This window comes from Pseudorasbora parva, chromosome 4, assembly GCF_024679245.1.
Source record: "Pseudorasbora parva isolate DD20220531a chromosome 4, ASM2467924v1, whole genome shotgun sequence".
Lineage (NCBI taxonomy): Eukaryota > Metazoa > Chordata > Actinopteri > Cypriniformes > Gobionidae > Pseudorasbora > Pseudorasbora parva.
Genome location: NC_090175.1, coordinates 16,537,780 through 16,564,507, shown reverse-complemented (window position 1 = coordinate 16,564,507; position 26,728 = coordinate 16,537,780). Strand labels below are relative to the sequence as shown.

The window sequence follows — 26,728 nt, the reverse complement described above, 5'->3', positions numbered from 1 at the left end:
ATCTGATAATTAACCCTTAAAGGGATATTTTTTATATTATATTATATAGTCTAGTCTGCATGAGTTTCTTCTGCTGAACACAAAACACAATGGTCCCCATTGACTTCCATAGTACGAAAAAAAAAATACTATGGAAGTCAATGGGGACCATGAACTGTTTGGTTACCAACATTCTTCAAAATATCTTTTGTGTTCAGCAGAAGAAAGAACAACTTGTGACTTTGGAACAACTTAAAGAGTAAATGACCATTTTAATTTAGGGTGAACTATCCCTTTAAATGTTTTTGTAGGCTGCATAGGTGTAAACTTGTATCTTTCTAGAGTTGTAGCTTTCACAAACAATACAATTGCAAATAGAAATGTTTTATTTTTTGTGTGGGTTGGAAAATATCAATAGGTCTACATTAATTTTCTCAGCCCTTTTTATGTATTGAGTTGGAAGCCCAGAGTCATCGTGTTTTTTTAACATGATGGGGATACAGCGTGCTGATGCTAGAGGGGCGGGGCCATAGTTTGTAAAGTGACATCACTGCCCTTTGAAGTGAATTTCGGTACTTGACCCCATTGGATGAAAACCGGGAGTCCGATGGGCTTTTTGGCGTCTTGATCCTTTTTTTGTTTCTTAATTGCCACGTTGGTCTTCGGTTAACTTCCTTCACACTGGTTTGAGCTCACGGACGGTGAGGCGCGAGGGTTAATCAGCGGGCTGAGAGATAAAGGCTCCTTGCACGTTTGTATATTTTAAGCAATTTGCACAAGCAACCCTCCCGTAGCCTATCACCTTGTCGCCGGTGTGAAGTCGTGGATTGCCTGCTTTCCCAGACTGAAGCAGAGGTGTGGAAACAAGAATAGAAGGTAAATGAATGCCCTTTTGAGCATGTTTACTTTGCTTATTTTTCAACCTGTTTGCCTGGCACAAATTCTCAAATTGTCACTTAACGTGGGACCGTGCACGATCAACTCGGTCTTCATTTGTTTTCGTTCTGAATATTATTTTCGAACAAGGTTTGGTTTCGTTCGGATTTTGTTTGGGTTGGGCTGGGCTTTTAAAGGATGTATCGATTTATACACACATGGTATGAACTGAACAGCGGCCTGCGCTCCGTTTGTGAATATAGGCTCCGTTTGTATTTAATCACTGCGCGTGAAGGGCATCGTAATTAATGAAATTACTCGCATGCTGCTGCGGTTACATGTAGCAATTCGTCTTCCGTTAAAAATAAATGTGGTCGAAGGAACACTTTTTTTCATGAGCATGAAACAATATAAATACACCAATTATTCACCTGTTTAGGGGGGTTCTCTAATACGGTCAGCATAACATGCGAAGGGCCGTTCATGAGAATTACAATATTTCATGTTGAGGAATTCAAAGCCGTTTTTAATCGAAACGCGCACCGATAGCATCACTCCACTTGTCAAACGAATCTGGTCCACATAGCTATCCTGTGGTATTCTGACACGCCTCGGCTCTCTTTACCCAACTAAACTACAGCTCGGAGAAAATCAATAGTATAAGTGGACTATCATGGATTGCCGTCGTTTGATATGGATGTGTAGCCTACTGGCTGTGCTACTTGTGAGAGGTTGTCTGGCCAATGCCTCGTTTTGACTTTGACTGAAATTATCTCTTGAATCGTGTTGATGTCATTCTGTGTTATCGCCCTGCTCTTGTAACGCCAGCAGGTCTGTTGATAACAGTGTCTCTCATCACACCCTGTCTCCGTTTACACTCTGGAATTCAGTTCTACAAGTTCATGACCGCTTTTAGCGCTAATGGCCCGGATATTTACGCGTCCTCAGGGAACTTTTGCCCATTCACCAGCGATTCTTCCATGAGCAAGAGCGTTTTGTGTGCGACGTGTTGATTTCAAGGTGCATTTTGTGATTTCACACCAATTAACAGGGTTTACACACAGATGGAAAGGACGTTTTAGTCATATCGTTAAAATAAGGTGCTCAGATGACTCCAGAATTTTATCAATAGACTTCATTATACACTGAGCGGGTCGCCCCTCATGGGTGTGGCCATGTTGAGATCACGTGACCAGTTGTATTTCCAATTAACCAGTTACTAATTTTAACCATAATATACATTCACCTTATGTGATTTATTTTCATTAGATATGAATTGATTAAATTGCATGTTAGTAGCTACTTACAAAGCAAAACAATTAACATCTTGATAGTTAGATTGGCATGTGCCAGCTAAATGTAGCCTATACAACAACTTGAAGTAATTTGCAAGATACAATTTTTTACACACCCTTGTCGATGCTATATAACATGAATCCACTTTAATATTGTCTTGCTTGGCCTATAATGGTCTATTGTGTTTCCCAGTTGTCTGTAATGACAGCTGCTGTTGTGGATCCCTTCCAAAAAAACAAACCTGAATGAACAATTCAGAGCTAAAACCAGTTTGAAGCTAGAATGGTAGAACCGAGTAGCCTACATTTGAAAACGGCTTTCATTGTAATGTCTTTTTGTCCTAAGATTTATGATGACCCCTCTCTGTTTTGACGCGTGAGCTCAGGTCAGTCAGAATTGTGTTGCGGCTGCTGTCAGTGATTTGTTTTAGCCACACTTTGGAAGCATTTTTAAAACGGGACATTTTCACCAGTCTCTCTTGCTACTCTATTAGTCTTCTTTTTTTTTTAGCCAATAGTATGTTGCGATTTGGTTGTGCTGTCTATTGCATCCTGTAAGCTAATGATTTCATCACTTGTTGAGTCATCTTGTACTGAAACCAATACAGGTTTTGTCATTGTGGTGTTGCATTTTAGTGGTGATCCTTCTCAAGTCTGTGGTCGGTATTTTGCAGATGACTAGGTTTTTTCTGTCATTTGTTTTTGTGCACGTCACTTCTGTCCTAATTTGTGGTCACATTAGCATCATTTCTATAAAAGTTTTGTGGGTGAAATCTAGTCATTTCAATAGGAATACACATGCTCTGAAATTGTGTGAGGGCAAATGTTCTCCCACACAGATATCACATACCATGTTCAAGTTGGTCTCATGTATATGGGGTGTTGTAGGGATGCAACAATACAGTTAGTCCACAGTTCAATACATACCTCGGTTTTTCGGTTCGTTTACAAAAAAAATCTATTCTTAGGTGACAAGAACAAAAAAGGGTTAAGGAGAAAAAGCTTTTATTGCAATACTCTTTCTTTATTTCACTTAAAATACCTGAAAACCCTTACTTAAAGGGGGGGTGAAACACTCAGTTTCAGTCAGTGTCATGTCAATCTTGAGTACCTATAGAGTAGCATTGCATCCTGCATATCTCCGAAAAGTCTTTATTCTTTTAATAATTATATAAGAAAGATGCGCTGTTCCGAGTCTTTCCGAAAAAAGCCGAGCGGGTGGGGGCGTATCGTGTGAGCGGAGCTAAATAATGACGTGTGCAGCAGCGCGCTGTGTGTTGAGTCGAGTGCGTCGTAAAGCTGTCTCATCCCTAACAGCGGGAAAAAAAACTTTATTCAAAATAAAAATATGGCTTTTAATCAGATACAGCCATACATCTATGATCCGGAATCAGACCCAGAGGCTGCAGTTGAACAGGAGCAGCAGCAAAAACGACTAGAGCAGGACGTCTGTATGTGGTACAAGTTATGCACTAACTATATAATATGCTTAGCGGCTTGTGTTATTTACATATTTATACTTGAATTATATCGTCGTATTTTTGTCTTTGAAGGTGTACATGTGGGAAGTGCAGTTGTGCACGTGTGTTTGTGTGTTTACGCGTGGTTTGTGTAGACAGTAAGCGGACTAAAAAAAACACAGACATTTGAAGCAGTCTCACTCACCCTTCTAACGTTGGGACTGCTCCATCATTCAGCATTAGGCGATTGGGAAAATCCGGCGTCGAGCTGGGCCTTGTTTATGAAACAGTCGGCACCGAAATGCAGCGAACAGATATAAACATTCGCGCAACTCAGTTGCTGATCCGGAAAAGCAAATTACATCCACTGTTGCCTTAACGCGGGGGTTTTGGGGAATCTGTGCAGGACTGTCTTGGTCTGGCAACCAAAAACGCACTTTTTTGGTGACATTGTTATGTGCACATCACCTGTCCAGCATCCTACAAGCCAGCGCTTTGATGGGCGTAGGCTGTTGCTTTCGCTCTCTCCCTCTCTCTCTCTCCCTCGCTCTCTCACGCGCTTCCGGTAGAATTGTCCGTAAGGCCCATACAAGGAAATTCCGCCCCCATTAACGTCAAAGGGGACGCATGATCTCAAAAAACTTGCCGAAACTTATGACTAACCGGAAGTAGTATTTTTGACAAAGAAATACTCCCATCAAACGTCCACCTTAACTTTTGAAACTTTGTCTATGTTTAGTATGGGATTCCAAGTCTTTAACAGTGTAAAAAGATCAGTATGCATGAAACAGCATTTCACCCCCCCTTTAAACTTAAAACTTTAATTTAAAAACCCTTGTACCAGTGTATTGTATAATATAAAAAATATAAAGATTTACAGTGGCAGCTGAGATGTACAGTAGCATTTAAGTATGAATTTGAATGAATAAATGTAGGCTAAAATTAAAACTACATATAACATTGATTAAAAGTTACTGTATTAAAGGTGTTTTTATTTTATTAAAATCATTTTAGAGGTGAACTGTCCCTTTAAGGACAGTGTGTTCACTATAGGCTGCGCTGCTGTCAATTGAAGACCTACTCGCATCTCATAGACGCACACAATTTCACTTACATAACCAACTGTGTTTATATGTTAACCTTGTGTGGATTTGTGGTGTAAGAATGTTTAGTAATCACGTGTGTTTGACAGACGTTTACTGTGTGCGTTCAATGGAAAACAGTGCATAGCACACGAAAGAAATGTTTAACCGGCAAGGGTTTAAAACGTGGCTAAACACCCCCTAACTTTAGTGCATATGATTGGATATTTGCTCATATCAGTGTGTAGACTCATAGGCACACTCAAACAGAGCCAAAATAAACTGAGAGAAATATTTCAAAAGGAGAGAAATGGAAATAATTAATTAAATGCGAAACCGACAGAAAGACAGAAGCTATTAAATGGTAGCTGTTAAGTGTTTGTATGCACACCTATTGATATCCTGGCCAATGCAACGGTCACATTTTGTACCATTTAACAGCTTTTGAGATGTCTGGTTGGCTCCAGCTTAGCCTTGACCTCATGGTGGGGTGGTGGAGTTGGACAAGCAGATGCCCAGCCAGGAAGGAGCACCAATTTTCTGTAGCGGCTTAGTGAAAGAAACCATGTTAATCATCAAATCAGAATGCTTATTCACCGACCCACTGCCTAACATGTACTCAGATAAGCTAGTTTAGTATAAACTGGATTGAATCCAGTTGCAGTAATGTGAATTCCAGACAATCATTAAGTCCTGGTACTCTTTCATTTCTTGTGAAATGGCTTCCTGAGTTTTTACCATCGGGATAATCTACTCAGTGCTTGACGTCAGTTTTGCATTTGGAAAGAACATTTTGAAATACCCCTTTATTATATTAAATCCTTTCTGGTGGTTTTATAACCCCCAAATCTGCAAAAACACTGGCACTGACATTAGAGCTTTTAACTGTCAGCAAACTTGTGCTAGATAACTTGGCAGAGAGTTTGTTTGTGTGTGTGTTTTTAGATTGAACCGACGTCCTGTTTTAATCCTCTGGGCTCAGTTTCTATCCATCGCAGCGTCCTGCTGCGTGTCCCGTATGCAAACTACACCCAAACCATCACGCCACCATTCACCATCTGTTCTTTCTCTCCTTCTCTCACCCCCCCCCCCCCCATAACATCTTCTGGTGCTAATCTTTTTTGTCTCTGTCTTGAATATTGTAAGATTGTTCCAGGTTTCTCTTTACCCCATTTACATTAAGAGTTTCTTTACACCACTTTTACTTTTGTCCCATGTTGTTTTGGCAGCTCCGTTCTGGCTGTGACCAGCCCCCGTCAGCATGGTGCGCCGCACACAATAGGGAATGTCCTCTCTTAATCCTTACATTACGCATGGCAAAATCAAACCCTGCTGGGTCATTAAGCCCCATTCACACCCTGTACTGAGACAACACAGACAGCTCGCTTGTCTGGGGTTAATCCTGCTGGATGAGCAGGAGAAGGGTCGTCACGTTTCTTCCTGTTTATCTGCAGCGTTACTACCGTTTCACACTCCCTGAAGGCTGACACTTCAGCTCAACCCCACACACAATGCTGAACTATTACCCTTCCCTACACCTATATAGTAACCCTTTACCTATGCAAATTATAGTATTAATAATGGCTGGTTACTTTAGCTGGACTAGGATAAGAACTGAAATCTGCTAAAGGAATTGGTGTGAGTGGTGGAGAACATTTACAGGAAGTGCGGTTTGTATCTGTGTGTATTTTATGTGTTTTTAAGATGAGAAATCACACCCACCACTGGTGACTTGTTTTATTACTTTGAGAATATTAAAGGATTTCCCCCTTCCTGTGAGGAGACTTTCACAGGGGCAGTTTTCACTCTCACAGTTGTGGGTGTATATGAATGTTTTGACTTCCTGTCTCTTGTCCATATTAAGTAATGTGGTGTGCTCATAAACATGCTGAGATGTAGCTCTGGGAGAAAGATGGGAATCTGGGTTTCTAGCAGTATGCAGCATGTTTCATTTCGTTTTGGATGTTACTGATATGCAAGCCAAGATCTGATGAGAATCCCCCCGTGCTGATTTTGGAAAAATCTGCTGCCTTCTGCGGGTTCTTTATTACATGTTTTTCTTTTTTTGTTGATAATTTGATGTAGTTGATAGTTTAGTTCTCTGTTCCACACCTTACTATGTTTCCATTCTGGAGATTTTCCTTTAAAATGATCACTGAAAAAGCCAGGCCTAGTTATTACTGGCTGTTTTCTGTATGGGAAGAGTGGAAGTAAAATGTGTAAACACAAAATGTGTAAACAAATGTGTAAACACCCACAGACGGATGCTCATGCAAAATTTTGCAATGCTGTGCAAATGTGTGCAAATGCTGAACACTGAATCGTCAACTTGAGAAGCAGGTCGGATGTTTATTCAAAATATTATTTGGGAAGAAAAAAAATCATAGTTTTGAGCAGCACAACTATCACACTATGTATTTCTTGAGCACTAAATCATATTAGAATGAATTCTAAAGGATCATGTGACATTAAAGACTAGAGTTATGATGCTGTACATTCAGCTTAGCCATCACAGGAAGACATTACATTTTTAAAAGTATTATAAAAGTTATTTTAAATTTCAGCCTTACAATGTGTATTACAATATTACTGTATATGACTTCTTTCAGCTGAACAGTTATATTAAATAGCATGGCTCCTTCAAGCTTTGTAATGGCATTGAATCATTTTTGAAGCTCGAAAAAGCCAATCCATCCATCATACCAGTAATAAATAAGACTTCAATGGGTTAATATGCCTTCTGAAGCGACGCAATGGGTTTTTGTAAGAAAAACATCAGTTTTTATAACTTTATTAACTATAATCATTTTCTTTAGACATCGACCATATGTGAGTGGAGTTCTGCACTGTAAAACATTTTGGTTGTTTTTTGTTGGTTTAACTTAAAGTAAGTAACCTGGTTGCCTTAATATTGAGTTTATTGAAATTAAAAATGTGTGTTGATACAATGAAGAAAATTTGTTTAATAAACAGAAACTCAAAATATTATTGTATCTGAATCACATACATTTTTTTTTATAAATCATGAAAATAGCACTATTTGGCATGTTTCACTGCGTAATCAGAAATAAAACACACACAATTACCCAATATGCTTACAAAATCTTTTAATAATATTTTAATAAAGGTGGTCGAAGCTCAAAACATGTTCATTGTATTAACTAAAAATTTTAAGTTCAATTAACTCAATTTTAAGGCAACCAGGTAACTTTTTTTCTAAATAATTTTTTACAGTGTGGTGGAAGAGTGACCTCGGATGCAATGTATGACGTAGGTTTTTTTGTGTGATGTAATTCTACTTTGACTGTCGGAAAGAAGTCTGCTGCGGAGCTCGCTTTAGAGGTGTCCTTGCAAAAGTGTGCATCGAAGGCACATATCGACTGCAGAGGGGGCACTGCCGAGCACCCTTCTGAAACCTAGAATGACAAATGGGACACCCTACATTTTCATGAACTTAACGGACACAATATGTGGCGGCAGCCATTGTAAGTCCACAAGATTGAAAGTGAATATGAATTGTGCCATTTGGGACTGCTGTAGGTGTAGCATAAGTTAAAGGGTTAGTTCACCCAAAAATGAAATTGATGTCATTAATGACTCCCCCTAATGTCGTTCCACACCGGTAAGACCTCCATTCATCTTCAGAACACAGTTTAAGATATTTTATATTTAGTCCGACAGCGTATCTAAGTGAATGCACACTATACTGTCCATGTCCAGAAAGGGAATAAAAACATCATCAAAGTAGTCCATATGTGACATCGGGTGTGGAACGACATTAGGGTCATTAATGACATTAATTTTTGTGTGTTCTAACCCTTTAAGGTGGTAAATGACAATACGGAAGCAGAGATGATGGAGTAAAACATAATGCAGGTCTCGATTTTAAAATCTAAAACAAGATGTTTTTCGATATAAGAGAAAAGGAGCTACATGTCGGGTCAGAGGTCACCCCTCTGTAAGAACTCTACTTTCATTGAGTTTCAAAAACTCACTATTTAATGCCATTACAAAGCTGGAAAGCCAGGATATTATTTAATATAACTCGATTATGTTCGACTGAAGGAAGAAAGTTGTTCATTTTGGATGGCTTGAGGGTAAGTACATTTATGGGATTATTTTTTTGAATTTTTAGGTCAACTATTCCTTTAAGAGAGAACTTTTTGTTTGCTATACTCAAATTCTAGACCTGTTTTGGACCGGCCAAGTGAAAAATGCACAAGGCATGATGATATCCTTTAATAGCTTTATGCACATTATAGCTTTTTAGTCTTTGAGAGCAGCCTTGTGGAGTCGATGTGGGAGTCAGATGAATAATTGACTGTAATGTTGTCTAGGGAGTAAAAGAGAGGGAATAGGAGGGGTGTGTTGCTGCACTCTTTCAGTGTTTTCATGTGTTGGGAGTGCATGTGCCAGTGGTAGCTTTTTGAGTGCACTTCCTTGTATGGGCAGATTGTATGAGGGGTATGTTTGTCATTTCTGTCTGTGTTTTAAACTCGCCGGTGAGATCAGTTTCGGTATTCCATCTCCAATCCCATACAGATTATTTTTCAATTTTTGCCAGGTACAGTCAAGTTACAGATATATAACTTTCTTGTGAAATTACAAGTTAACTTAACTATTATAATGAGGATATTTGTTAAACAGGCCTGGGTCCTGTTGCTGGCTCTCATTACAAGAATGCAGGATGTGGCCAACTACAGCTGCATGGAAATAGCTGCATGTCTGTCTGTGACAGTTGGTTATGGTTCGGCCCTGAGGAGCTGGAGGCCCTGTGCAGGAATTTGGGTTTGCGAGGTCTCGTTATTTGTTCATCTTGCGCACATTCTCTTCAAACTGGACCTTGCATGTGGCATTTGCTTTCTGCCTGTGTGTGTGGGACCCTAGCTGTCTTCTGCAGTTGCTTCTGAACTGCTTAGTGGGACGCCGTCACAACATGAAGTCCACCAAACCACTACACTAAGTAAAATGACACTCTTTGGAAAGGATGTCTCCATGTGGAAAGCAGCTTTATAAACCTTATTCAGCAACTTTTATTTCAGATCTGATAACACCAGAAGGTTTAGGATTAGATACTGTAAAAACGTATCTACTGACACTTTGACTTCTGACTAAATTGGACCTCTTTTTTTTGATCTTCACATCCCCATGGAGAAAGAGCAGCAGCTGAGTAATTTTTGTGCTATCCTGGGCAGAACGATGACCTCCCAATTAATCATCTTGGCCTGTAGGGTGACAAGTTTTCTTTTCAAGAACTTGCATCTCCCATCTTCTTTGTTTTCTGTCTCTTGAGTGACTTCCTTCAACATTTTTATTCTCAGTTTTGTTTTGTTTGTTTTCCTCTTCTTGATTCTGTCACACATACTTGAGCCCACTCATCTCCTGCATGATGATGATTTAAAATTTGATTTCTCTGCTTGCCCTGTCATTGTTACTTCATCCCACGGGTTTCCCCTTTTCCCTTTCTTTATTTGCTCTCTGGATTGGTGGCTTGGGCTTGTTGGAGAGCCAGAACAATAGCTCAGCTGCTAGAGCCATCTGTATGGCTGCAGACAGGGAACAGATCTGATGGAGAGGAGGAGGGGAAGGAGAGTAGAAGAAATGGAGGGGGGTTGTGGTTATGTGGTTAAGGAGTAAGACAAGAGGATTCTGAATAAAGGAGTTAGGAGAAAGGAGAAGGGTGAATGGGTGCATAGCTTCCCTCTCCACCACATTGACCCTTTATCCTCCTTTCTTAGAGCCCAAATGCCCAATCTTTTTTGCTGACGAGCTTTTGCATCAGTCCCTGAAGGAAAAAAGAGAGACTTGCACAGCACATTCTCTTTTAAAACGGTTATGTTAAAGTTCTTTTCTTTTTCTACCAAATTTTGATGTGCGTTTGAGACATGAAAAGTTGTGGATTTGAATCTGTTACATAAAAAAGATGTCCACTTCTCTAATAAGATCATGGGCGTCGGAAGCAAATAAAAAGTGGGTGGGTCAGTAGAGGCTACGACAAAATATGATAGGTGGGGAAATAGTTTTGCGGGGGGTCTTGGGGTTCTCCCCCAGAAAAAAATTATTTCATAGATGTGATTTCCTGCATTATGGTGTGTTTGAGGCCATATCCCTTTCCTATAACAAAAAAGATCTCAAACCACTCAATACCAATAGTCTAATAAAAAGGCTATATTCATTTAACTGCCATAGAAATCAACAGTTTCACAGATAATGATAATGAACAATTTGCATGTTTTTAATGCGCCGTATCCAGACGTATAAAGTCCTGTTTACTAAACGATTGGGCCAGACAAAATTACAGAAATCGCTGAATTATTTACCGTGGCTATAGAGTAGGGGTAAGACGTATGGCATCAAGTTTTGACGCATATCGAGCATAGGTTCGAATCCGCCTTTTGCCACACTCGCTCGACTCCCTTTCCCCATCACATATCAGATTGGAAAGGTATTTATTTTTATTAGAAAAGGGGAAATAAAGCGTTTAACATGTTTAATAATAAGTTTCCTAATAATTAATAAGTTTCTCGGTTAAGGGGTAGTCGATGTAAGCAGACGTGCTGAATTAGAGATGATAAAAGTGAGTGGGTCCAATATCATTGGTCTTAAAAAGTGGGTGGGCCTTGTCCCACCCACACACAATGGTTCCGACGCCCATGAATAAGATTACCTCTGTTTATTCTTGGCGGAGATGGGAAATTACTAGTGAACAAGTAGATGAAACCTACAGTCCAGATAATGGCATCATGTTTCTGTATAGCAGGTGGTGGTGACCGCTCTGTTTTAAATTATCCACACAAATCAAAGCTATAAATCATCTTCATTTTAATTTTTGTTTTGTTTTAATGGAGCCATTTGACTAATGTCTTGGTGACCCACTGCAAATCTTTACAAAAACTTAAGTTGTTTATTTCATTGATTTTTTTCTTTTCTTTTTTTCTTTTCTCTTTTTGTGAGCACAATTATTCATAGATGTTTTCTTCTAGAATGCTTAGATTTGTTTAATGTCATTCCAAACTCATGATTTTCTCAAACAATATGACATCAGGCCGAATGTATATTTTATAACTTATAACTACCATTCACTATCAACTATATGGAAAAAGCAGCATAAACATGTAATACTGGATAATTTTATAGTAGCCCATTCTAGATTTTAAACAGTTTTAAGAGTACAGTGACTTGTTCTCTAGGATGTTTGACCTGGACTTGATCTTTTTTTGTGTGTTTTGGTTCTTTCATAATGCACCGTTTCCTGTTTTTCCCAAGTTTCCCTTCATGGGGACGGTTCCCTTTAGAAAACACTGCTTCCCATTTAACTTAAAGTTCTCTCTTGGTGGAGTTTATTTTTTTAAACCCTTTTAGTTCCCTGGCTACTTAAATGTCTTTCTTTAAATCTATTACACATGGCGAAAGCTGACTTTCTCTTTCCTATGTTTTTACAGTGCAGATATTGAGTTGGTGAACACATTCGTTATCCTTGGGTTCAGTGTGAGAACAGCACTGAATCCAGCGAGCGCATCTAGCAGCAACCAGTCGAAGGGTAATATTGGAGATGAAACCTGATGGGGTGGCCACTGAACCAATGGATACCGATGGAATGGAAACTGAAGGAACGGAACCCGTGACAGAACCAACTAGCAGTGAAGGGGCATCTCAAAATGGCACTACACCATCACCACCTCAACCTGATCAACCCCAAAATGCAGTAGAGGCTAAAAGCAAATCCAAAGACCCAGTCAAAGGCAAGACTACAGCAGCAGGCCCAGCTACCACTGGACCAGGCACACGACCCAAAGCAACCCAAAGCCGTGTGGCTAACGGCCTCACAAAGACTGCATCCAGTACAACAACCAAGAAACCCATTCCAGCTACCACTACTGCAGCAGAAAAGAAAAAACCCACCTCTAACGTTGGACATTCTGGTCCCATTAAGAAACCTATTGGCTCTTCTACTGCTGTTGCAACCTCAAGGGCCCAACCTAAAGTAACGACTGTTGGAAGTAGCAGATCAGCGACAACAGCTGCTGCCATTGGAACAAAGACAGGGACAGCTGTCAGCACAGCCACCGGCCTAAGCAGAAGACCTGCCACTAGTGTTGGGACCAAACCCAAAACCACAGGTAAGATGGCCTGGCATGTATATAATTGTACTAGGCAACTTTACACAGCTGAGTTGAGGCTGCTCTGGGTCTGCTTACAATTCTGTGTCATGTCACAATGCCCCTTAAAATAGACTGGGTCTGACCCACATCAGCCCTACTATCAAAAGGCGACTCTGAAACGGTTTTGATTTTGTAAATGAACGCCCTAAACCACGTCATTGTCATAACCAAAAGCATGCCTGCCAGCTCAGGTGGCACAAGAATCAAGAAGTGGGATATAAAACATATAGGAATATTAACATTGTTTTAGGTAAATAAAAAAAATGTCTACCATTTAAAGTAAAAGTGTATTTTACTCACATCATGACGCAACAACTAAGCATTAGAAATTAATTAATTAATTTCATTATTCATGTGTTCGTTAAAACGCACCTCTTTTTGATGCTTTGAGTCATTGTGCTATTTGTTTATTTGTGTTTTAAAAAAAAGGAAATTATTTTAATAGTGGTTCTATTCATTATTAGCCTGACAAGCCAGACCCACATCAAGATGTTTGGTCTGGAAACTCACCATTGACAGCTCAACCCGAGGGGCGGGATAAACGGTTGTCTTTCAAACTCCCTCTGCACGCGATAGGATAGCGCTACAACCAACCAGAGCAACGGAGGTGAAGCAGAGCTGGTTGACAGATTAAACTTCCGCCGTATACCGGTCGGCAAAACTCCGAACACATCTTCCCATCTTAAGAATGAGTTCAGTGCCGTTCTTTTCTCAGAGAAAAGCTTAACTCCGAGTCGCGGTCAAAGCTAAAACTAATAGATTTGCTGTCGCTACGGTGCGTCTAGATTTCTAGGCTAATTCATCATGACTTTGGATTCTATTTTATCATTATTTTCCAGAGCAATTTTCACTTTTGGAACATGATTTATTGTGATTTCTTTCTTCAGCTCCAGCTCCAAGGCCAGCCCCTGCTGCCAAACCCAGCACTTCAGCCACAGCCAAAACCACTGCAGTTCCCAAAACTAACAGGTAAAGCAGCTTTTTAGAAGTTTATATGGTAGTTTGAGCTTGGACATTTGACTGTATTTGAATGGAAAATTGAAATGCTGGGAAGTGCACAGTTCTTGTGTGTATTATGTGGCTTTAAGCTATCAATAAGGTAGAGTTGGGTGCATTCACATTTGGAAACAGCTTTGTGTTTAGGACACCATTTAGTGGTGAAACCATACAAATATCAATGACTGCATGCTTTTTGCAAAGGAATGGTCTCTATTGTGTGTCTGGCGGTTATTGGCTCAAGTTTCTGTCCTTTGTGAGTCAGTCTCCCTGAAAGGCTGCTTAGATCAGGCTTAGCCAGAGTATAGGCTCAACAGTGCTCTTTTTGTTGATGATGCTCTCTGGGAATGATAATTGGTATCTTCAGTTATGTTAAACTGCTTTTAAAGTTATCTACATTATCAATTATGTCTGTCTTTTTTGTCTTCAGTCTCTTGTTTATTACTTTCATCCCACAATTTATTTTGCAGTTTTACTTGATCATGATCAGAATCAAATTCTATTTATTCTTTGTCATGGAAGTCATTGGTGAAAAAAGTGTGGGAACCTGTTTTCTCAGTCTCAGTTATATGTATTATGTGGTCAGACAGTTAATTTGGATATGACTGGTCTTGTCTGCTGATTAGATCAATTATGTGCTTAATTCTATGTATTTATGTGGTAATGTCAGTTAACAAGGCTGTTTAGACTTCATTTTATAGTGCGTCTTTGGCAAACTACAAGGTGTGGTTTGTGTGCAGTGTGTGTTTCTGCATTGACTCTGAATGCAGTCTTGAATGAGGTGCTCAGAATAGAGAAATGGGTTGTGAATAGTGTGATTATGAGCACTCATTTGATCTCTCTGTTTAGATAGGCATGTTTTCCACACACAATATATATCCTCACTGCTGCTTCCAATGAAATGTTTGCACTGCAGAAACACAATCTCACTCCCACTGTGGGAAATGTAAACTAGTTCCATCAAAGTCGTGATCCAACTACAGCGTCTCCCCCTCCTCTCATCTTCACTTTTACTCTCGCTTTTTATTTCTGGTATATGTGCAAGCTAGATATTTCAGGCATTTCTAGAAGTAGAATTTGTTTTTTTTTTTGAATGTCTATAGATAACATTGTGCGATTGTGAAGTAAAAAAGGGTTTTTAACCATGGTTCTGTCTGCCACTCTTACTAAACCAACCATCTTGCTCACTCAGTCTGTATTTTCATGGGATTTGGATAAGTGCTGTGCTCACCAAATCAAATTTCCGTTTGTATTTGGAGTTTTTCTGTCTAGGTTGCAAAGTGAGCCTCTTGAGTTTTTAGCCTGTGGGAGTCATCAACCATTTTAATTTCCATTGAACTGAGCTGAGCTGCTGGTTAGTCTTTCTCTTTGTTGTCCTTTGTCCCTTGCTACAAAATTACTGGTAAACCAGATGGCTTCTGTCACATTATACCACAAGACAAATGTTTAAAAATGAATGAGCTTATAAATTTTAAAATGGTGCTAATGAGGTCGAAAAGCATCACGAACCCTTAAAGGTCCAGAATGAATGGAGCAGTTGAAACTTTGAGTGAGTGATGTTTTAAAGCAGCATATAACTGTAAAGGAAATCCACTGCTGAATGACCGTTAAAACCACAACAACATTAGTACCTTCATCCTAATGGCCATTACTTAATAAAGACTTAATTATTGATATGCAGATGTCTGCGCCAGTGGGTGTTGTTCTTTTCCATTGTGTTAATGGCAGATTGATCCAACAGGAACGTCTTTGACCCCCTTAACCTAAGAAAAGTTTAAAAAAATCGATGTAACCCTCTTCGTTGGTGTGCTCCCCCAAATGTCTTGGCATTGTGATTTGTATGATGTATGAGGAGGACACCAAGATCATTGTCACAACGTGAAGCTTTTTATATTCTGCTTATCCACATCCGCCGCTTTCCACAAGCAAAGAGAATTATATACTGTGTTAGTACAATGAAAACACCATAGCTGTAGCTGCAGCTAATCAAACATGTGGTTGCAAACTAAGATAAACGACAACATAATAAATGTATAATATAACCAAAAAATACCAAGAATAAAAGCTCAATACACAACCTTAAATTTAAAACACTATAGCGAAAAATATACTCTACAATGCATGAAATATCAAAAATGCAAATCCATTGAACGAAAATATATGCATTTAAAGAGGGGCTCACTCAAACAGTGAAACGCTCACAAAACACAGATCCCCCTAAGCCAGGGAGGACATATTACATCTTCCCTTCATCTACTACCATTGACATTTGCAGAGCATTTAGATGTGACATTTTATTGTCATCATAAAACTTCTCAAATTATTTTGTTGTGTAGGGCATGGAAAAATAGGTACATAATGGTCAACCATGTTTGTATTTTAGTCTCGTCCTTATCAAAATTATAGCCATAGCAATTTGTGTTCTGTTTGGCCAGAAATATAATGAGTCCTAAACGGGCAGAGCTTTTTGTGAAAAACCTAATCCTTTGGATGTCTGAGCTTTTGAGGTCAGCATCTCTGTGGAAAGTACTTGGTTCGTACTCTCCATCTGCATCATTTTAATTGGGTTGCAGCCATAATGGTACAGAAATGAAGATAGATGCAAAGCTGTTTACCTTAGTTGCTATGCTTATCTTATGCCTTATGCTTTCCTGTTATATTATTTGCCCTCTATTTATGTAATGTGATTAAAGTCCCCCCCCCCCATTGTCTTTATTCTGCTTTTGATCAAAGATGGTTTAATCAGTGTCCTAGTTAGTATAAGTAAACTTAATGTAGGTCATAGAATTGCATTGGGGAATTCCAGTTTTTTTTGTTCCGTTCTCCTCCTTTTGTTCTCATCCCTTTTTAACAATTGGCTGTTGTTTCAGAATAAATTGTGGGGGAGATGTTATAGCCTTGGCATGTGGGGTCAAGCCATTGGGCCATGTTCTCTATTGTGCACTACTACAAGGAGTGTGCTAACTGCCTATATTGTCTGCGCGACTAGCTGGAGTATGGCTTGTCATGGTTATTGGCATGGAATTTAGAATTCCAAAATGCTTCATACAGTTTTTATCGTTTGAAGTTCTGGTGGGTCTGATTCTTGCTTACAAAAAGTCTTTTATGGGTTTTTTGATTTAAAGACTAATGCAAAGGTCATGACAATTAAACGGATATTAATCTGTTTTAGTGGCATTCCACAGTGGTTGACTGCTTATTATAAAACTAAATATGGAGATGTTAAGTTTTCTCTGCATATTACGCTTATTGTCTCACTATTTTTAGTTCTGCTTAGTTGCAGCCTGTTTTTTTATGTTAGTAGCTTGTCTGGGATTCACTAATGCTGAGCTTAAGCAAGTTATACAGTGGCACTGAACTGTGACCATAGTGTTTTCGGTAGCATAGCCTTCTTTGTTTCTGTGACACATTACCCTGTTGTGCTCATCTCCAAATAAAATGGACTGTAAAGAACTTGATTAGATCCTATCAGAGTGTTAAGCTAAGTGTTGGGTTTGGTTAATGCAAATATGATTGTCGATCATCAGCTAAGGGCAATTTGTGAAGTGCCAGTCTTTTTGAATAAAAGCGTCTATTAGCCATGACATATGAGATGATGCAAGTGACCAACCATCTCATCACTAATTCTCCCATATTAGAACATGAAAGGGAGAATTAAGAAGCAACTAAATTAAGGGAGTGTAGGCTAGACTGAAGGAAATTGATGATTATCTTCAATTTCTCCCTAATGTGGGCGCCTAAACTCTTTACCCATCCCCACTCCTATTTCAATCACGCTCCTCTCTCCCTTTTCTTGTTTCCTGCTCCATACCCATTTCACTCTCAGGTTATAGAAATGAGAGGGAGATGCATTAGTTGATGAATGGCCCTAGTGGGTCTCTATTGGTTTTCTGCTGGCTTTTACGCATACAGACTACAGATATCCTTTCTAAGACAGGAAGCTAGTTTGATAAAAACCTATTTTATGCATGTACTGGCAAAACCAATATCTTGGAAGGCACTGTAAAGAAACAAATTATTACAGCTTGAAACTCGCTTGGTCTATTTGCTTTCTGTATCTTTTCATACAGTAAAATATCTCTGAATCCAAAATGACATAATTAATGCTCATTCATTTTTGTTCTTTTAAGGGCAACTGGAAGTTCTGCCTCACGATCAGCTGCTATATCAGCAACAGGACGAACGGTAACCGGTACAACAACTACTTCTACAGTTACTAGAACAAGCCGCACCGCTTCACAACAGCCTGTTAAACCCTTGGTTACAGCATCAGCCGCTCGGAAAGGTGGCGCACCATTTATTAGCATTTAAATGTTATATTATTGATATAAGGATTGCTTTTTAAAAAAATAATAATTTCTTTAAATCATTAAAATCTATTTGTCATTTTGTAGATGTTGGAACAACCAGCACTACAGCACCTGCAAAAAGAACAGTCACCTCAACAGTGTCTCGTCCTGCTTCCAACAAGCCTTCAAATTCAGAGGCTCCAAAACCAGCTGCAGCTACCAAACGACCTCCACCTAGCATCAAAGCACCTCAACCCAAACCAGATGACAAAAAAAGTGTACCAACACGTAAAGTGCCCCCTAGTCCACGAAACACTCCCTCACGGCCAGCATCAGGCAAAAATGCTGCAGCGTCTTCTAGTCATAGACAAGCAGGTAGCGTGGTTGGTGTAAAGCTTCAGCCATCTAAACCAACACAATCTGTTTTGCCACTTGTTGTCAAAGGAAAGACTGAATCTGCAGCAAAGCCTGATGATAAAGAACCTGTAGCAGAGTCTGTGCAACTTTCAGCAGCTGCAGTAGCTATTGTTGCTGCAGCCACAGCGGCTGCTATAGCCAGGGAAGAGTCTGTCCCGGGGCCTGAAGTTAATCCAACTGTCGAGAGCTCTCTGGATGTACCAACATCCTATTTAGATGTGCAGGAAAATGTAGATGTGCAGGTCCCTAATGTAACCTCCCAAAGTGTGTTGGATACTTCTGAAACCAAGCAAGAGGCCTTAATAGAAACTAGTCCTGTTGAAGTAACTTGTCCAACATCATCTGCGATCGATCAGGATTCTGAAGAGAATGCGTCTGGAAAAATTGAGGAAAAGCTTAATATGGCTGTGCCACCAATTGCACAGGAAGCAACTGAGCAGGAAACCATGACTGCTTCACCAGTTAATATCTCTGTTGCTACTATAGTGTCCTCATGTTTAGAGGAGGCTCAAAAAGCTGAACCGAATAACAGTGACTGTTATGAAGACGTTGAAGAAGAAGAAAGAGAAGGCAGTCAGCAAGTATCTTTGTCAGAAATGAGTGGCACCCAGCCTACTGAAGAGTCTCGACCTGGGTCAGCTGGGCTTGCTGGGTCTGTTTGGCGGGCAGGAGCCTTGCTTTCGGAGCTTGACTCTGAGGATGTGAGTTGCAGCCAGCAGGGAGCCTCAGAGCTCAGTGCTCCAGGTGTCCTGGAGGGCATGGAAAGTATGGATGATCTAGGTGATGCAAGCCTTAAAGGAGCTGATGGTGAAGGTGCATCTGTTGGGTCCCCTGACTTTGAGAAGGTTTCTGATATTCTTGCTAACGAAGATGATGACGATGACGATGATGATGATCGAGTTTGTGACATGGAGGTAGGGTCAGAAAGAGCAGAGGACTCTCATAGGCAGCAACATGGCAATGAGGATGATGAAGAGGATGAAGATGTAGAAATGGCAAGTGAGGGCATTACTGAGAGTGGGCTTGAAAGTTATGGGAATGCAGATGAGGATGACTTGACAGAAGACTACAGATTAGACAACTTAAACCGAATCCAGCATCCTCCCATGGTTCCCTCTGCCCCTCTGGCAACCCATTGGAACCAACCTAGCTGCTTTGCTGATACCTGGGCCCAGCCACCACAACCTGCCTCTACTCTTCTCTCAAGTCCTTCCTCTGAATATTGGCAAGGAGACCCAGAAACCCCAACACAAACACCTGCTCAAGCAAGATCTGATGTTAGTTCTTCCTCCCCTCTACCAACAAACCTTTTTGAGCCTCCAACTTGCTCACCTCAACAAGCCCCACTGACTGCTGCAGAGGGAGATGTTAGCCCCAAACCAGGCATGACACCCTCTCAAACCTGCAAATTCCAGCCTGGTACTTCCAGTGACCCTGGCCTAGCATCTGATAGTAACCAAGACACAAGTATACCAGAGAAGGTGGACGATTGCATCAATTTCTCTGGTACTGAAACTCAATCTAAAGGGGAGCTGCAGCTAGAACCGCTAAGCCCTGTCCCCCCTGTTCTGCCTGACATCATGCAAGACCTAGGCATCCACCTTCAACATGCTGATGAGGAAGAAGAACCAGAAACACTGCCAGCTGATGATGTACTGGGTGGTCCAGCAACTGCTCCATCATCTCCTTCATCAGCTACTGAGGATGAGGCAAGTGACACGGAAGGTGAAATGCAGATCAGTGGCCAGCAAGCTGAGCTACATGGCACTGGGAATGCCTATGGAACTGCGCCTGTGGGCCACAGTGTGTCCAGTCTGGAGGAGCGTGAAGAAATGAGCGGGGAGAATGAAACTGGTGGTGGTAGTGAGACCCCTCAGTCTGCCACTTCTGCTGCATCCTATGGTTTTGACTACACAACCTCTAACTCCAATGCCCAGTCATCTGCCGAGAGTTGCAGCAAGAGTCCTGGCATCTTTTCTCTTGAAAATGAAGAGCAGCTCCCAGATGAGGCCAAGGATCCATCTCTTATTAAAGAGTTGATCCTGATGCCTGCTACTGCATCTGGGGAAAAGATTGATCGTAGCAAAAGCCAACATGGGGAGTTTCAGGCCCACCCAGAGCAACACTACATGCTGTGTGGAGAGTCCAGTGAGTTGCCTGAGCCTGGATCAGTACCCTTAGAGTCAGGATTGCCTGACCCTTCATCTGCACAGCACTTACAAGAAGAGCAAGATCTTGACACTCAGCATCCTTACTACTCCACTATATGCGAAAAGACTGATAGTCCCCTGGCAGGTAATGTATAGAGTGCACTTTTAAAAATCTATTCTGCAGTGAACCTTGTTGATGTCATCCCTATATAAGGGATTTGTCTAGCTTGGGGTTTCTATGATGATATCTTTTTTATTCAGTTAGAAAACACTTATTCAGCGGTGCCACTTACAAAATATGAAACAGAAATTCAAATTACATTTATAAGTATATGGCTTAGAACCTGTATGTGCAATAGCTACTACCATTTACACTTGAGGTGACTTTCTCAACTATTCTTTTTAAAACTAATAATGGGTGTTGGTCTGAACTAGCATGAAATTGTTTGTTTGTGGAGTCTTTACAATGACAAGCAAGAAGACTTGAAGAAAATGAACAATGTAATGGGAATTTCAGCATATTCTGTGTATTTATCCAATGATTTTTTTACTGAACAAATACATATTCATTGCTTTTTGTATTCTGTTGTCTGTTAAGTATAAATGCCAGTCTTTCATCCCTTTCCTATCATCATCATCATATCCTGTCCTCACGTTTCTCTCTTCTGCACTTTAGGGTTTGCTAACCCCATACTTTTTATGTCTTATTTGGAGTACTTATTGTCTTAGCGTTAAATAAAGATTAGATGTTTAACATCATTTATTTTTTCTCTGTATGTTTCTTGATTTATATTTGTATTTTAAGGTAATTTGCACGGGTTTATTTGAATGCCCACTGTTCGTCACTATGGAGTTTCAGACTGGTAACATTTCAAGTAGCCAAATAACAAAATTGCAATGGTATATTCATTTGAATTTAATATTGGGTATTTAATATTAAACAATGTAAATTATTTAGTGCATAATGCTAAGATGCATTCTTGATATTGCTTTATTTTATTAAAGCTTCAGTGCACATTTTAAGTCAAAATAAATAAAATATTTGATTTATTTACTTAAACCACTTTGTACCATGTTGGTTGGGGCATTTATAATTCACTAATAGTACATTGGAAACTTGTACATGCAGCTTTGCACACAAATACTTATGTTAAACCTTCTGTTAGTGAATTTTGGTAAAGAAAACAGGATGCTTGCAGAAGAAGAGTTTTTCCTTCTATGCCAGTATGTTCCTTCTGCTTGTATTCCTCCTTCCATCCTTGTTTGATCCCGCCTTCCTCTCAACTCCCTACCATCCAGAGGAGGAAAAACAAGATCTGACACCATCAATCTTCTGGATCTCACCCTCTATCAAGGTGCTTTAAGTCCTCCACCTCATTGTTTTAAAAAATTATCCATCTTTGTATTTTGATTCCACTGCTTTTGGAGTAGACTTTGCACACCTTCCATTTTGGGACTAACTGGGTGAAACCGCTTTAATCTCTCTGATTATTAACTGCTGAAGCTATTTGAAAGGACCTGGCTTGACATATTTACCTGGACTAATTGGACTTCAGTAAATCCCTATGCAGGGTTCTTAATCCCCAAACTGGACTTGCTTTGCACAATGCACTTTTCTGTAATTTTTCCTGTTTTCAAGCATGCTCTCCTCACCAAAAAAATATGCTGTACACTGAGGTGGCTTATTATGTAAAGCATGTTTTGTTTTAGATGCATGAATCTGTTGGTGGGTCATGTTTTCTCATTGTTTAAAAAAAAAAAAAAACCTGTTTGCTTCCAGCTGTACTGTAAAATGCATGGTGAGCACTCACTTTTGCATGTTAGCTTGTCACATTAAGGGAGATTGTTTACTTCATCAGCTTTTTTCTTTGTTTGCTCTTCACAGTAGTTAGTGGTTACTGCATATACAGGGTGTAGCTACTTTTATTGCACAAATCACAAAAAAAAGAGTTTTTAAGAGAATGTCACAGTGCAAAAATAGTTTAATTTCGATCCTTCTCCGCTACAACCGTTTCATCATATACTGCAATCTCACAATTTTGTTTCTCCACAATGCTTTTTTCCCCTGCTGCACCAAAGCCATCTTTGACATTTAGTTGTATTGCATTCTGCACACTCCTATTTTAACATGCTCTGGATTCTATGCTTAATTTACAGAAAGGACCTTCTGCCTTCCGCCACAACCAAATGACTTGCTTTCCATCCAAATGACAATGTCGTCCAAACTTCGACTCCGGCCACGTGCTGTCCACGTGACCCAACCACCACGGCTTCCCACTGACCTCCCACCCAGAATACCAAATGCTGTGTCAAACACACAACTTCGATGTCTAGAGCAACACCAACAGTACCTTCATGAGATCCAGCAACGACAGGAGAAATGTAATCGAGAGCAAGAGAGACAAGAAGCGAGAGAAGAAAAACAAGTGAGGAATGAAAGGGAGCAGCTGGAGGAAGAACAGAGGAGAAATTTACTTGAGTTGCAACTTAAGCAACAGGAGCAAGAACTGAAGCAGCGACAGCAGATCATGCAATGGCAACAAGAACTTGAGCAGCAGCAGCAGCAGCAAAAACACAAGGTGCATACACCAGTTGTCCTCTCTCCTTTATCAGGACTCTCCACCATCTATGAAACTGTGGAAGCAAGTGACACCGAAGACGAACAGGAGAAGGGACAAAGAGTGGTTGAGGAAGTAGAAGACGCAAGTTCTCATAATGCATGTTCTGGCGAAGACATGCAAAGATGCACTGAAAAAAATGACTCCGCTGATATTTATTTACAATACTCAACGCCTTCCTCAGAGTCGTCTACTGTAGATACACAGCGAGAACTTCAGGAGACGGACCCTGCATCCAACCAAGACAGTTCGTCTCCCCTGGGATTTGCTGAGCAACCTCCACATTTGGAGTTTGATTGGGGCAAGAAGGTGGACATTGTTCATCAGCTCATCAATCAGACATTACTGCTTACAGGTGATGGTTGCTCGCCCCTTTTTCTGCTACCAGGAGGCGCAGGTGGGACACTCAGCCCCCTCGAAAGCAGCCTTTGGCCCAGCTTGTTGCCACCTTTGACACCCCCTTCAGCCACTGTGACGTCTGTGAGCAGCTTCTCACCTGAAGTTTCAGGCAGCTCTGCTCAAGGTGAGTGGACCGTTGTAGAGCTGGAGACGCATCACTGAGGAAAGTTTGATAAAAAGCTTCACAAATATGAACTTCTGGACTCAAAGAACTTAAGATGAAGGTCCACTAATAAGGAAGTGGATGTTGTAGCATTTGATAATGGAGCCTTGTCTTGATAATGTTTATGGAGGATTTAGTCATGGATTGGACTGATTCATCCATTTTCGTTCTGCAGTATTTCAGCAGGTGATGAGTAGAAAATAGTGTAAACATGAAACTGATACTTCACAACTGTGTACTGGACTACTGCCATCCTCCGCTTCCTTTAATTTGTCCTCATCCTGAGAGTTATTCTGCAGTGAGCTTTCATTTCAACTCCCCACCCACCCAAAAGCAATGAAACGCTACAATCCATACTTTTATGCCACTTATACAGTCTCCCTGCAAAATTGACCCGCCATAACTGACCTGCCCCCATGCCTAAAAGCCATTTCCTTGAGGCTTAATGGAGATGTTTGGCTGGCTCGGACTACAAACGTTTATCTTAGTGATTACTGCCCTCTACCCAGGCAAGATGCCAACTCAATGACCGAGCAAATTCTAAACAAAGATGCGCTCCTTTCTCTGAGCAAAAGATCTGTGAAAAAGATGAGGTCAATTAAAACATGCAGGTTTCAAATTCAGTGCAAGCAGGTGTTTTATTTCCTTGCACTAGGCTGATTACAAAATACCGAAATGGTTTAATGCAGCCTTTGTGCAATTAAATGGCACAACATGCTGTTAATGGAAAAACTCATTTCCTCTGCATTAATTAAATCCACTAGTTGACAAGATTTGCAGGAAAGGTCACTGGGCAGCTTTAGTTGTGTTAAATAGAAATGTTTAATTAATTGAGTAATTTTAAAAAAACAAAAAATAGAAGACCGCATTACAGATGAAATGCGCACACATAAAGCTATTTTTAAACATCTTGGTGGGTTAAAGAGTTGATGTATGAGAAATTTGTGACTTACAAAGTAATGGTTATTTGTTGGGGGTGTTTTCTTTTTCAGGAACCATATGCACTGCTATAACATTTTAGAAATGGCGGACACCAGAACCCTTGACATTCTAGATTTTAATATATTATGAGTTGACAACTGTGCAGCTACATCAAATAATCATCTATACTGTGAAACTTCTGAACACTGTGCCTCCCTTACCTGTCCAAACTTTGAACGACTTGTATTTATTTGAGGATCAAAAAGCAACTCTCATAACCACACTTATGGAGTTTATATAAAGTTTTCTGGTTTGCTGTGCCTCAGATTGACACTCACGTTTAGAGGGCTGGAAGGAATTTTTGCTAAATTAGCACTTTCGTACACTGTCATAATCGTCTCACAACTGTCCCTCCTTGGGGTCAAATTGTTTAGTCGCATCTAGTATGAATAGGAAAAAATGTCTTTGTAGTGTTCTGCACTGATCTGTCTCTGTATTTCTCTGCAACTTAACTCTGCATCTAGGAAAATGATCTGAACACAAAGAATTCCAAAGAAAATGGAATCTAATGGGTCGCATTAAAAGTAGGCCTAATATGTTCACCCAAATTTAACTTAAAGCTGCAGTGCGTAACACTTTGCGCTCCAGTGGTTAATAAACAGAACTGTGTGCATCTTCGAGAACATTGCAGCCGGAGCTACTTCTCTCTGTTAATGTCTATGTTGTGTCACACAATGACTGTGCTCCTCTGCAGCGCTTCCTACCAGACAGGTCTAAAATAGTCCCAATGTAAACACTTAATAAGTGTACCATAATGATAAAACAGACAAACATAATGATAAAACAGACAAAAACACTGTTTGGAAAATGGATGCATGTTGTACATTCTCACTATACATTTTTTTTTGTTTGTAAATCTTGAACAGTTACAGACAGCAGCTTTAAGATGTTATACAGTAAATTATGTTTGTGTCTGTCTGATGAGTTAATGTTTGTCATGCATCTGATTGAATGCCTTGATTTAACTTGGCAATGCATGATGGGTCAGAGGAATGTTAAAGCACAATTTGAATATTGGAGCTTACCTCGCCAATGTTATCTGTTTTGTTGTTTGTGAAAGTACATGTATATTATTTTAAAAAAGGGATGATGTTTAAAGTCTGTTTACTGTATTATGAAGAGCGTTTTTTTTTTTTTTTTTTTTTTTACCTGTACTATACTGGTGTACTGTCAGTTTGTCCAGTGCTGTGAAGTTGTAGTTTATAGATTATATATATAATACTGGTTTTGACACTGTAGAAAATTATTTTTTTTGTATGTATGTGTATATATATATATCTCAAAGGAACCACTTTGCATTTTAATCAGGGAACACAGGGATTCCAGGTAGATTGACTTCCTGTATTTTGGCTGAACTACTGTTGTATGACTTGACATATCACTTTACAAAAATCTACAGGGAAAGCTATTGTGTAGAGACAAAAAACATGCAGTACAAATAATGCACTGAAAATAATGTTTTATCTCTGACTGAGCTGAATTAAAATAAGAAAAATGAAGAAATACAATGTTGTTCAAAATGCTCTTTATCATGTTTTCCAACAACTGCAAAGACATAATAATCCGTGTGGTACATTTCCCCCCACTTTTATTGTGTATATTTTTGTAATTAATTATTTTGAAAGAAAGGATTGTTTTATTTCTTTGTTTTATAGAGAAAAGTAAGCAGTGGGTCAGGACTGCCAGCGGGTTTTATTTCTGGACTTTGTAATTGATTACTTAGACGGCCACTGTATTTTAATGTTTTCTTGAAAAATAAAGTTGGTTTGACATTTAATCTTGAACTTTTACTCCGTTTAATGAGCTTTTCATCAATCATGAAAATTGCATAAACTGTCATTGCAGAACAAAAGCAATGAAA

General features: G+C 39.8%; 1 protein-coding gene across 2 annotated transcripts; it reads left to right on the top strand.

Moving 5' to 3' along the window:
- Positions 1 to 542: 542 nt before the first annotated feature.
- prr36a (proline rich 36a) lies at positions 543 to 26,651 on the top strand. Of its 2 annotated transcripts, XM_067441084.1 has the most exons (7): positions 544 to 855; positions 12,135 to 12,812; positions 13,742 to 13,823; positions 17,981 to 18,135; positions 18,245 to 20,851; positions 22,006 to 22,061; positions 22,864 to 23,051. In XM_067441084.1, the coding sequence occupies exons 2-7, from the start codon at positions 12,245 to 12,247 to the stop codon at positions 22,915 to 22,917; spliced, it is 3,522 nt and encodes a 1,173-aa protein (XP_067297185.1). In that variant the 5' UTR covers positions 544 to 855; positions 12,135 to 12,244; the 3' UTR covers positions 22,918 to 23,051. The 2 variants fall into 2 exon arrangements, with proteins under 2 accessions (XP_067297184.1, XP_067297185.1); XM_067441083.1 differs by lacking the exon at positions 22,006 to 22,061 and having other exon boundaries at positions 543 to 855; positions 22,864 to 26,651.
- The last annotated feature ends 77 nt before the right edge of the window (positions 26,652 to 26,728 follow it).

Excerpts from the sequence above, each read along its gene's own strand:
- prr36a (XM_067441083.1), top strand. The coding sequence starts at position 12,245 with ATGAAACCTGATGGGGTGGCCACTGAACCAATGGATACCGATGGAATG. Across the intron at positions 12,813-13,741 it reads GACCAAACCCAAAACCACAG|CTCCAGCTCCAAGGCCAGCC; the intron begins GTAAGATGGCCT and ends TTCTTTCTTCAG. Across the intron at positions 18,136-18,244 it reads AGCATCAGCCGCTCGGAAAG|ATGTTGGAACAACCAGCACT; the intron begins GTGGCGCACCAT and ends GTCATTTTGTAG.